General features: G+C 54.7%; 2 protein-coding genes across 4 annotated transcripts in view; one reads left to right on the top strand and one right to left on the bottom strand.

Moving 5' to 3' along the window:
• Positions 1–924: 924 nt before the first annotated feature.
• On the top strand, positions 925–9,496 carry CDC42EP1 (CDC42 effector protein 1). 3 transcript variants are annotated; one of them, XM_003783453.3, is made up of 3 exons: positions 925–1,016; positions 5,967–6,715; positions 8,292–9,496. In XM_003783453.3, the coding sequence occupies exons 2-3, from the start codon at positions 6,253–6,255 to the stop codon at positions 8,891–8,893; spliced, it is 1,065 nt and encodes a 354-aa protein (XP_003783501.1). In that variant the 5' UTR covers positions 925–1,016; positions 5,967–6,252; the 3' UTR covers positions 8,894–9,496. The 3 variants fall into 3 exon arrangements, with proteins under 3 accessions (XP_003783501.1, XP_023365172.1, XP_023365171.1); XM_023509404.1 differs by lacking the exon at positions 925–1,016 and adding an exon at positions 1,054–1,071 and having other exon boundaries at positions 8,292–8,893; XM_023509403.1 differs by lacking the exon at positions 925–1,016 and adding an exon at positions 5,794–5,809 and having other exon boundaries at positions 8,292–8,893.
• A 622-nt stretch (positions 9,497–10,118) lies between these two features.
• LGALS2 (galectin 2) overlaps positions 10,119–12,148 on the bottom strand; it is a 7,090-nt gene continuing 5,060 nt past the window's right edge. The window contains exons 3-4 of the mRNA XM_003783230.3: positions 10,385–10,544; positions 10,119–10,265 (exon numbers count right to left, since the gene is read on the bottom strand). Of these exons, the coding sequence (XP_003783278.1) occupies positions 10,119–10,265; positions 10,385–10,544 (307 nt within the window). The remainder of the gene's footprint in view (positions 10,266–10,384; positions 10,545–12,148) is intronic.

The following is a 12,148-nucleotide window of genomic DNA, read 5'->3' as shown; positions in this document are numbered from 1 at the left end:
GCCCCCTAAGAGCTCTAACTTACTGGTTCTTGGTCCTACTTCTGTGCCACTTAAGCAAGTGCTGGAATGCTTTGTGCCTCAATTTCCTCATCTGTCCAGCTAGGGAAATAAGGCTCTCTCTTGGTGGCTACAATGGGGGTTCAGGTGTGACCTCATTTATCTGCTCAATATACCTACTAGATGCTGATAGAGCAGGGACCACTTAATAAAACCTCTGACACCTGCTATTATTATTCCATTTTACAGATGTGGAAACGGAGGCACTGAAAGGTGAGTAGTGGCGGAGGCAGGAAAGGAACCATGCTAAGAAGCTGCAGCCCGCCCCCCCCCCACCTTGACTACTACGCTGCCACTCTACAAGCAGCCTGGGGTCTGCGCCCCAGCGTGGCTAAGTGTCCTACGAGCACCTGAAAGGCCTGTATTGGGTGGAAAGGAATGGAGGGGTTGGGGGAAGAGTGAGCATCTTACGCTTGTAAAATTCTAGGTCTAAAGTCATAGGCATTCAAGGCCTCTGCGATCAAGCTTCCAGGGGCCCAAACTCCCCGCAGGGAGTGGCTGGAGGCCCCAGAAGCAAGATTTTTATCGTTCCTGGTCGTCCCAAGGCCACCCGGGGAGCCAGTGGAGGAAGGGTTGGCGGCCAAGGACCGGAATATCGGCTTGTCCCCCAGCACACTCCGGTAGCCCGCACATTCTCTGGCTCCTCTAGCCCTGTCCCAGGCCGGCGGCAGGAAGAGGCCCGGCCTGGCACCCTCGCCGCGCCCCCTCTGGCTCTAGCCGGCGCTCCGCGAGGCGAGGACGGTGCCGGGGAGGGGGCCGGGCCCCGCCCGCGGGCGGGAGGAGGGAGGCGGGAGGAGGGAGCGCGCCCACACCCCGCCCCCGGCCCGGAGCCAGCCCGCGGAGCCCGCGGCCAGGGCGGCGCAGACCGGCCCAGCCACTCTCCGGGGCTGCCACCCGGGACGCGCGGTCGCGGACGAGTCCGCCCTTCCACCCGCGCCTCCGGGGCTCGCCGAGAGAAGGTAACAGCCGCGGGCGCACTGGGCCTCGAGGCCGGGGGGCGTGACGCCCGGCCGGGTACGCGTCGCCCCGGGGCTTCCGCACCCTCTTGGGCTCCCGGGGGCCGGCATGGGGGAGGGGGCCCAGCCTAGGGAGGTGCGCTCGGTGCCAACAGGAAGGCCGGGCGCTGCCGCGGAGACACGCCGGGACGCTCCAAGTTTTCTGGTTGTTTTGTCACGTTCCCGCCTGGAGAAGGGGGCAGACAGTTGGAGGGGGCGAGCGGGAAAGCGTACTGGGGGAAAAGGGGAGAGCCGAGGGCCGTCTACGCTGCTTCCTGCGCCGGGAAGGGAGGGAAGGACCGCGGAGGGGGAGATGTGTCGAAATGTCTAGCCCCTCGGCGGAGGCCGACGCCGAGAGCGGGAAGTTAGGGGGCTGGGAGATGGACCAGGCACCCTGCCCCCTCCCCGACCGCCGCATTCCAGGCTGGAGCAGCGGATGAGGTCATCCCGTCCGGTTCCCCTCCGGCCAAGGCGGCCGGCCAGCCCCTTCCCCACGGAGCGACCCTCTACGTTCTACCCTAGTGCCTTCCCCCACAGAGTCATTCTTAATCCCCTAGAGACGGTTTATGGCTGATGTCTTTCCCAGGCTTCCAATCCCGGCTGCCCTCCGATTTTTCTATTCGTGCCCCAAGTTTGCAAGACCGGGGAAATTTGAAGCCCCTTTTCTAGACCACGAAACTGAGGCTCAGACGAAAGGACTAGCTGAGAGGGATACCACAATGACACAACGTGGTCAGATGATACCATCTATAACGCAATGTGGCGTGGGAGCCCAAGACCCAGATCGCCGCCAAACCCTCTCCGAGTCGAGGGCTGTTGTGGTTCTAACTCAGGGTGGTCACGCAAGAAGCGCGTCTTGTCCCCTCTTCCCTCTGCGCTCTCTATTGGTCTGCGGCGGAGCCTCCCTCCTCCTGCCCCACTCTGAGCAGGAGAGTCGGATCCCTGCAGCATGACTGAAGACAGCTGGCTGTCCCCTACTGGCTTCAGTTTCCCGTCTCTCCACCTCTAAAAGCTGGACATTGAGGGGCATGGGAATTTAGTCCCCAAGGACGGTACCCCTGTATCCTAGGGGCCAAAGCAGCTTTGGGGAAGCCCCCTAACCGAGAAAGGGACCAATCAATGTCTAGCAGGCACGGGTGGTGTTATCTAGCTGGTCGCCAGGAAGGAGGTTATGTGCACCTGAGCAGTGGCCTCCGGGTTGAGACGTGGTGCTGCTCTTACTGAACAATCTGCGGGTCACCCTCAGGTGAATGCCAGAGTGCAGCCGCCCCGCCTCCGCCCTTCCCACTGGTCACACTGTCCCTGGTCTCCCACCACCACCAGCACCACCACTTGTGCCTCCATAGCGGCCCCTGTTGGCCTCTCTTAGAGCGTGGTGCCTGCCCCCTGTCCCAAAAATTGTCCGTGTCTTTCTCAACCATGAATAAGCTCAAGCTATGTACCCAGGCCCTGACTGTCCTCAACTGGGTAAATATAAGGACTTTAGGGACACTGAGCTGCATGGCTATCACCTCACTCAGAGTCACAGGCACAGAATTTGCAGAGCTGAGGCTTCTGCCTCCCAGGCCTGCCCTCTCCTGAGGTCAGTGCTGAGTGACCAACTCCAACAACTCTTCGCCATTCCCAGTCTTCACTCAACCCTGGAGCATTTACTAGTGATGGTGGAATCCCCACTTTTTTGTTCTTGGACCTACAGTAAATCAGTCTTCTTTCTGAGCCTCATTTTTTCATGTGTAAATTGGGTGTTCTGACCATTAACAGGTGGTATTCCCAGGTTGGTGAGGGGAAGTGAGCCTCAAGGCAAGGAATGGAAAGATTCTATGTGTTTGGCACTAGGAAAGCATCTAATTTTGCCTACTCCAGTGCCAGGTAGGGCACACCTGATGGCCAGCAAATGTCCTGTGGTCAGCATCCAGTGCCACATGGCTGTCACCAAGGGCCCCCAGAATGAGAGACATTAGTGTAAAAATGTTGCCTTTGAACCAGGCCTGCTTTGTTCCAGCATCTGGGCATTTAATTACAACATCTTCACATCTTCCACCCTGGGAGGGGACCTGCCTGAGGTGCTATGGGAAGACAGTACCCTGCCCTCAGCCCCAGGATACTGTAGGGTCTCTCCACTGCAGTGGGAGGTGGGGTATTATTTGGAGGTGCCCAGAAGCATTTGGGAGGTGGGATCATCCCAAGATTGGGGAGAAAACTGATCTCCCAAAGTCAAAGTGGCTGCGGAGTAGGGGCGTTATGGCATTCATCTGTAGTCCCAGCTACTCAGGAGGCTGAAGCAAGAGAATCACTTAAGCCCAAGAATTTGAGATTGCTGTGAGCTATGATGCCACGGCACTCTACTGAGGGTGACAAAGTAAGACTCTGTCTCAAAAAAAAAAAAAAAAAAAGGCTCAGCACCTATGGCTCAAGCGGCTAAGGCGCCAGCCACATACACCTGAGCTGGCTGGTTCGAATCCAGCCCAGGCCCACCAAACAATGACAACTACAATCAAAAAATAGCTGGGTGTTGTGGCAGGCGCCTGTAGTCCCAGCTACTTGGGAGGCAGAGGCAGGAGACTTGCTTGAGCTCCGGAGTTGGAGGTTGCTGTGAGCTGTGATGCCACAGCACTCTACCTAAGGCAACAGCTTTAGGCTCTCTCAAAAAAAAAAAAAGGGGGTGGTGCCTGTGGTTCAGTGAGTAGGCCCCAACCAAACTGCAACAAAAAATAGCCAGGCGTTGTGGCCAGGGCCTGTAGTTCCAGCTACTCGGAGGCTGAGACAAGGAATCACCTAAGCCCAAGAGCTGGAGGTTGTTGTGAGTTGAGACACCACGGCACTCTACCGAGGGCGACAAAATGAGACTCTGTCTCTAAAAAAAAAAAAAATAGAAAGAAAGAAACGAAGTGGCCATGGGGATTGGCAGGAGCCCCTTTAGTTGGGATAGGAATACAGTGGCTGTGGCCACATGGCAGACATAGTTGACCCTGCTATATGACATTTCACAGTGTGAGGCCCACCTCATCCCTAGTGCCTTCCCCCTAGAGTCATGCCAGTCTCTGCTGAACAGGGAAACCTGGTTCTGGACATGTACCTGCCACATAACCTTGGACAGGTCCCTTCCATCTGAACCTCATTCTCCCTGTAAAATGGGCTTACCCTCCAGCTTTGCGAGGTTGTTGGAGAATCAGATGACATCATGTAATGGTTGGCCAACTGTAGCTCGCTTCATAACTTCAGCAAACATTCCACGAAGACTTCTCAGTGCTGGTGCCGGGGGTGCCAGGGAAAGGGATGATTCAGAAGGGCCCCCCCAGGGGGAGGAGTCTGGGTTGGGGGAGGATCAGATGGTGGGAAGGAAAGAGAATGTAGTCAGAAAACAAAGCGAGCTTTGTCCTTTTGCCTTCTTTGTTTTTATCTTGTTATTTAACCTATTTTGAATTTCAAATAACATTAGAAGGGCAGTATTGAGATTGGAGGTGGCTGCAGTGGTTTAAAGGGGAAAAAAAGGTTGAGATTCAGATTTACGTGTCCCTGTTAAGGATTGTTATCTTGATCAACCTTTATCACCTGAGGTCTCAGGCCTGTGGAGGTAAATGACTTGCCCAAGGTCACACTATGAGGACACTGAGTTCTTGGCCTCCTCTCACTATTCTCAGAAGGGGGAGGGGGTAGCCCCTTGGCATGAAGGTTATCGCAGAGAGCTCCTGTGATTAAAGTGGTAGTGATTTGGCACTTGTCAAGTAATGAGCCCAAGCTGGAGGGAGGAAGGCAGGAAAATCCAGGCAGCTGCCCCACCTCAAAATGTGTTGCCGACCTGAGGAGACAAGACCAGGCTCCACAAGCCAGTCAAGGGCTGTGTGAGTCAGAGGCTCTGAGTTCAAGTCTCAACTAGCTCTCTCAATCTGACCTTGAACAGGCTTGCCTTCTCTGGGCCACAGGAGAAGCAGAGGGTGGACCATAGGATCACAGGTGCTCTCTAGCCTGGACTTTCTATGATGCTAGAAGGAAGGGGTCAGACCAAGAGATACTTGAGAAGTTTGGGGCTGAGGAGGGTGTGGGGAGAGATCAGGAAGGCAGAGTCCGACAAGGAATAGCTTAGCTTTGGGCAGCAGCTTAGTTTTTCCAAAATTTGTTCCCTGACACCAAGGATCCTACATCAATTTGACAAACTGTGATAAAGTTCTTTCCCGTAGGCCTTCTCCGAACCTTGAATGTGCTCATGCATGGAGGGGCAGCTGGGAAAAGCCACTTTTGACCACAGGATCCTTTTTCCAGGAAGCACCTTGGAGCCAGAGGGTTTGGAGGAACCTCTGCTCTAGCTGTTTACACAGCAGTTCACAAAGCCTTGGCAGTCCCCTCCTACCTCCTGGCTTCTCTGGGTGGAAGAGATTTTACCCCACAGAGAAGGGAGGTGACTTGCTTAGCACACCAGCAGGAGGCAGTATAGCCTGGGACTCAAGGGTTCTGGGATTTGGGGGTATGTTGCACTATTTCCTACTGTGTAGCCTCAGGCAAGTCATGCACACATTCCTTTGTGCCTAGGTCTGGTCCGGACTGTTCTGTGCCTTTAAATGATGATGCAGGTGAGGCATTGACACTTAGCAAATGCCTTATAAGTGGCACCAATCATTTCCAGTTTTGATGGATATTCATCTTTCATAAGTTTTTTGGACCCCACTCAGGCAGTACCTACTCGGAGACAACTACAATTCTGATTTCTGCTCCTGTCAATTGGATTTGCCTGTTCTTGAACTTTCCATATGTGGACTCACGTATGTCCTTCATGTCTGGTCGTTCAGCATTTAGTGGGTCCTCTCTGGCGTGTTGTTGGGTGTAACTGTCACTCCTCTTTAGCCACTACTATTTAGAACCAGTATTTCCTTCTCTGCTCCAGGCTTGCCATCAGTCACTGTCCTGTCTTCCTTCCAGGCCTCCACTGTTGGTTGGGTAGGAGAGGAGCCAGCCACCTTGGAGACACATCTCATGCCTTCTCTGCTCTCGGATAGAACATCTGCAGCTGCTTCCACAGGTCTGGGAGCCAGGCCTCAGGAAGAGACAAGCATGAACCCCTTATAGTCTCAGCATTATAGGGAAGCCTCCATCCACCCCTTTCCACTTCAGGGGAAAGAAGCTGAGAAGTGGACCCTGAGCCCAGCCCCCTCTCTCCTCTGGCCCCTGGTGGGCATGGACTAGCAGTTGTGAGCAGCCAGAGCTGATGCCCGGCCCCCAGGGGGCTGGAAGAGCCCCAACCATGAGCCTGGGAAAGCTCTCGCCTGTGGGCTGGGTATCCAGTTCGCAGGGAAAGAGGCGACTGACTGCAGACATGATCAGCCCCCCACTAGGGGACTTCCGCCACACCATGCACGTGGGCCGTGGTGGGGATGTTTTTGGTGACACCTCCTTCCTCAGTAACCATGGGGGGAGCTCCAGGAGCACCCATCGCTCACCCCGGAGCTACCTGGCCAAGAAGCTACAGCAGGTGCGGAGGGTGGGGGCACCACCCCGGCGGATGGCTTCTCCACCCACACCCTCACCAGCTCCACCTGCCATCTCCCCCATCATCAAGAACGCCATCTCCCTGCCCCAGCTCAACCAGGCTGCCTATGACAGCCTCGTGGTGGGCAAGCTCAGCTTTGATGGCAGCCCTGTCAGCTCTCCAGATGGCCGCTCCAATTATGGTGAGGATTGGGTTATTTGTCCACTATTCTGAGACTGAGGCCCAGAGGAGCTCAGTGGTTCTGCCAAGCCTCTAAGTGAGTTCTTTTCCCCATAGTCGCTTGGTCTCTCCATGGAGGTTGGGCCCAAACCCCAGACCATGGGTAGGGAGGGGGTAAAGAGGCAGGAACCAGCTCACCCCACCAAAACACACTGAGATTGAGAGTGAGGAGATGGGATTTGAGTTCTAACTGCCCCTAACTTGCTGTGTGTCCTAGGCAAACTCTTCCCACTATCTGGGACCTCAGCTGGGCCAGCCCATCCCTTTTCGCCCCCTCAACCAAAGCAGCCCCCTCATGGTGAGGTTATCAGGGCTGGGTTCCAGTGCTGGTTCTGCCCGACTTCCAGCAAGCTAAATGACCTCTAAGTTCAAGTCCTCGCCTGGATAATGAGTCCCTTAGAATCTTGCTAGGATTCGGTGAAATCATGTCCCAGGCAAGGCCCAGAGGCTGATACATAGCAAGTGCTCAGGACTCTAGGCTGCTGTTGTTTGAACAAAGCTTCCTGTAACTTGACAAATTTGGAAAACCACTCAGAGGGATGCACGCCAGTGGCTCTTCCTTGCCAGGAGTGTCACCTGGGCTGTGTGAGGGAGCTGCTAACCTGGGAACCATAGGCCCCTGCTGCCACCTAGTGGCCATTCTCTGCCTGGCGGCCTTATGCCCACTCCTTTTTTTTTTGAGACAGCCTCAAGCTGTCACCCTGGGTAGAGTGCATGGCATCACAGCTCACAGCAACCTCCAACTCCTGGGCTCAAGCGAGTCTTCTGCCTCTGCCTCCCAAGTAGCTGGGACTACAGGCAACCGCCACAAGGCCTGGCTATTTTTTGGTTGCAGCCATCATTTTTTGGCGGGTCCCGGGCTGGATTCCAACCCGCCACCTTAGGTGTATGTGGCTGGCAACTTAGCCACTTGAGCCACAGGCACCAAGCCCTTATCCCCACTCCTGTGGCAAATACTCAAATGCTCTTGCCCCAGGGGGCTGCTCAGAATCCCTACTGAGGCCCAGTTCACAACAACCCCTTATGTCTCAGGCCAGGTAGTCCTGGGAGCAGGGTCTGGACCAAATAACCTCTGGAAGGCATATGCCTATCCTTTGAGTCTGGCTGCTGGTTCCATCCTTTATCTTCAAATCAGCCCACGTGCCTTGGATTCACCTATATGTAGGTATCTGCCAGGCCAGGGCAGGGAATAGGGGACCATGGCCAAGTTCACAGTTAAGACTGAGGGGATATTTACATTGCAGGCTTGGCTCCACCCCGCCAGATGCTGTGGCCTTGGGCCATGCCCTTCTCCTCATCCCAAACTGACCCTCCCCTTCCTCATCTGCAAAATAAGGAATATGACAATTTTCAGCTTTCATGGTTGACAGGACAAGAGACCACAGGTTCACTGTATTGGAGAGATGGGAGAAACTGAAGCCAAAGAAGGGAGTGACTTGCCAGGGGCCACACAGCAAGCCAGGGCTGGTCCTGGCTCTTCCCTCCCTACTTCCTGGTCAAGGGCCCCAGCTCTGATCCCTTTCCTATTTCTCTTCCAGGCCTGGATTCTGGGTTCTGCACCATCTCCCGCCTGCCCCGTTCAGAAAAACCTTGTGATGGAGACCGCAATGGTTCCTTCCAGCCCGGGCCTGAGCTTCGTCGCTCTGACTCTCTCTTGTCCTTTCGCCTAGATCTTGACCTTGGGCCCTCTCTCCTCAGTGAGCTACTAGGGGTCATGAGCCTTTCTGAAGCACCTGCAACAGAGTCCCCCAACCCTACCACAAACCCTTCAGCCCCTGCTACAAATTTCCCAGCCCCTGCTGCAAGCCCCTCACCCTATGGACACTGTCCCAATGGGGTAACTGCTAGGTTGGGCCCAGAGGCTGAGGTGAGAGCCAGCCCGGTGGGTGAGGGTCCCCCAGTAGCCAATGACCCGGACCTCGGCAGGCACTGGGGTGCAGGCTGGCAGGGTGGCCGTCACTACTCCAAGATGGATGCTCGGTGTGAGCTGGTGGGGGTGCTGCCCCAGGCTCCCTCCTGGGAAAGCCTGGAGGAGGAGCAGGTGCCCCAGGCAGGCAGCAGGACCCCAGTACCCACCACAGTGCAAGCAAACACCTTCCAGTTTGCTGACACGGAGGAGGATGATGAGGTCAAGGTTTGAGTGTCTGGGGCATGGGCTCAGGACCCCGCCTAGCCTTGGGCACCTCTCTGAAGGGCCCAGGTGTAGAGCTAGCCTCTTCTCACTTAGCAGCCCCTCCTCCTACCAGACCTGAGAGAGAAGCCAAGATGCCTACAAACTCTTCCCTCTCTCTGCAGGACAGACCTGGGAAGGACAGGGAAGATGGGGCTTGCTCTGGGACGTGGGTTTTCCTGGTGGGCCCTGCCAGGTTGACCATCTTCCCCCAGTGCCACTCTGGACCCAGTAGCCATTCCTTAGGCCCCACCCTATGCCACCCCCTGCTGGCAGGAGGGCCCAGCCCCACAGTGCTGCCTTTGTGCCCTACGAAGCTGTCCTTGTTGGTTGAGGGGTGGGGAGTGTACCACACAGGGCCATTGTCTCACCTCCCACAGGGACCAGCAGCCCTCAGAGGGTCCCCACTGCACCCCTGAAAGCCCCATCCCAGGCTGCTTCCCCAACATCCCCACCTCAGCCTCCCACCTGCCCAGAAGCCTCACAGAAAGGTCAGATGTGACCTCACAAGGAGAAATCTCACCACCCCAGACCTGCCTCTGGAGGCTGATTAAAAAGGCTTTTTTGATAAAAGGTGTCCCGCAAGATGCTTGGAGACCTGGGAGAACAGTGCATAGCTCCACCTGCTTAAATACCCTCCCCTCTGGGAAGTTTGTAAAGCCAAGGACCCCCCTGTAGACCCCCAGCAGGGGAGGGGTGTGGACAGCCTAGGCAAGAGTAATGAGTAACCAGCCTGGAATGTCCCTGAGATAAGAGGCCAGGTGGGAGTCCTTATCTGCAGTTCAGGGCTGGGGCTGTTCCATAATCCCAGTCTGGCATTTGTTCTGGTGATAATAGGGGCTGGTAGGCTGGAGTACACATGTCCTCAGAGCTGTTAGGAGCATGTCTCAGCCTTCCCACTTGGCAGTCCTGTGTCCTTGTGCCTCAGTTTCCTCCCCTGTATCATGAATATGTCAAGAGCTTTAGAATGCACGAGAAGCACTAACCACAGTTCCTGCCACAGGCTAGAAGGGGGTTGTTTTGTTTGCTCTTGGTCTTGGGGGAGGAAAATGGGATCAGAGTGACAGGAACTGCATGAGGGTAGATGGACAGATCCAGGACCCAAGAGCTATTGATCCTGCTGTGGCTCAGAAGAAGACTCAGGAATGGGGTCCAGGTCAGGGTCTTTTATTCTGATGAGGTGCTGCATGTACACTCACTCTACCTTGAAGGAGGAGAGTCTGAACCCGCCCTTCACGCCCAGGTAGTTCAGGTGGCTGTGACCCAGCCTGTTGGGAAAGGTCATCTGGTGCCCATCTGGCAGCTTCATGTTGAATTTGTCACTCTCAAAGGTCACAGTGAACTGTAGGGGGGGGGAGGAAGGTGTCATGGAGGCAGAAAGCATGCCAGGGCAGTGCCTGGTGGCCCAGGGGTATCCTCTTGACATCCTCCCCAGATCCCTTTTGAACCCTTTGACTTCACCTTGACCTCTGACCCTGGGCTGAAGGACAGGTGATTTTCCCGCTGCTCTTGTCCCCATTTGCTGCCATCCAGTGAGTTGCAGACGATGGTAGATTCCTTGAAGCGAGGGTTGAAGTGCAGGTTCAGCTTATCTGAGGCCTGGCCCAGGTTCATTGTAAAGCTGCAGAGGAAGGGATAACAGGTGAGGTGTAGGGGTCTGGGTTGGGCAAAACAGCTTGTGTCGCTCTTTCGAGTCCTCACTTCCAAGATGACAAAGAAAAGAAGGGACAATAGTTGTACCAAAAAGGGCCGTGACCAAGTGCAGCCTGTTCACTGCAGAAACTGCACCCGATACGTGGCTAAAGCTATAAAGAAGTTCGTCACTTGGGACACGGTAGAGGCCGCAGCTGTCAGGGATATTTCTGAAGTGAGTGTCTGACAGCTATGTGCTTCCCAAACTCTATGTGAAGCTGCATTGCTGCGTGAGCTTTGCCCTTCACAGCAAGGTCGTCAGGAACCGTTCTTGGGTAGCCAGTGAGGACCAAACACCCTACCCCTATTTAGACCTTCTAGTGCTGCCCCATGACCTCCACCAAAGTTCATGTAAGGAAGTGAGTCCTTGAGGACTGAAGAAAAAGTATCCTTTGGAAAAAAATAAAATGGAAATTATACTTTAAAATAAAAACAACTCGTGTCGGAGGGTTTTGGTTGACCATAATAAGCTGGAAGAATCACCAAAGAAAGGTGGTGTTCATTGAGATCTGTGCCTTAAAACAAGGGAGGTGACAACCTGCTCAGACTTGGCAATATGGTAGTACATACCATCTGGGACAGGGACCAGGGCTGTTACCAGAAGGGTAACTGATAGTGATAGCTTCCAGAATTGGGAGTGTCCATCCTGAGAGAGTATTGCTGTCCTGAAATATCTGCTGACGCATTAAATTTGGCTGCACACAGTAGCCAACCTAAGGTGGAGAGGTCCCCGTTACTAGAGATATGCAATCGGGTTGTGTGACTTCATGACAGGATCACTACAGGAGCCTGAGTTAGACTGTCACAGTCCCTAAAAAGAGGACATTCTGGGTTGTGGGGCGTCTTCATGCAAGAAGCTCAGACCAGGAATTCCCACCAACTAGGAGAGAGAAGTCACTTTTCTCTTGGCTATTACCCCATCCATCTGCCCTCCTCCCTGAATCCAAAGTGGACAGAGAGCAGTCCCAAGGCCCACTGACAATTGTCTGCACACATGAGAGCCGGTGCTCAGAGTGGGGAAATTGGGGAAATGCCTCTGGTTCTAATCACCAGGATGCAAATGAGGCCACCTGGCGACCCCTGGTGGCTGCCCTGATTTAATGTGAAGAAAAGGCGGTCCTCTGGCCACTCAGCTGGGTAAGAGGACAGTATCTTTTGGGGGTTTGGGCTCTTAGTAGAGACATCTGACCCTTAGGGAACCAGGCAGAGTTTTAGGGCTTCTCCACTTGCCCATTCAGTGGCTGTTGGGGCCAAGGAACAGAGCATATGGCATTAGGTCTGAATTCTGTGGGCCCTCAAACCCAGCCTCAGACCTTTTTTTTCCCAACACTTTTAATTTTTATTTATTTATTTATTTATTTATTGTTGCAGTTTTCAGCCAGGGCCGGATTTGAACCAGCCACCTCCGGCATATGGGGCCAGCACCCTACTCCTTGAGCCACTGGCACTGCCCCCCTCCTTTTTTTTTTTTTGAGACAGAGCCTCAAGCTATCCCCCTGGGTAGAGTGCCATGGCATCACAGCTCACAGCAAC

This window comes from Otolemur garnettii, unplaced genomic scaffold, assembly GCF_000181295.1.
Source record: "Otolemur garnettii isolate 467f Iridium unplaced genomic scaffold, OtoGar3 scaffold00007, whole genome shotgun sequence".
NCBI classification, from domain to species: domain Eukaryota; kingdom Metazoa; phylum Chordata; class Mammalia; order Primates; family Galagidae; genus Otolemur; species Otolemur garnettii.
The sequence above is the reverse complement of the archived record's forward strand: the minus strand, read 5'-3'. Positions and strand labels throughout refer to the sequence as shown.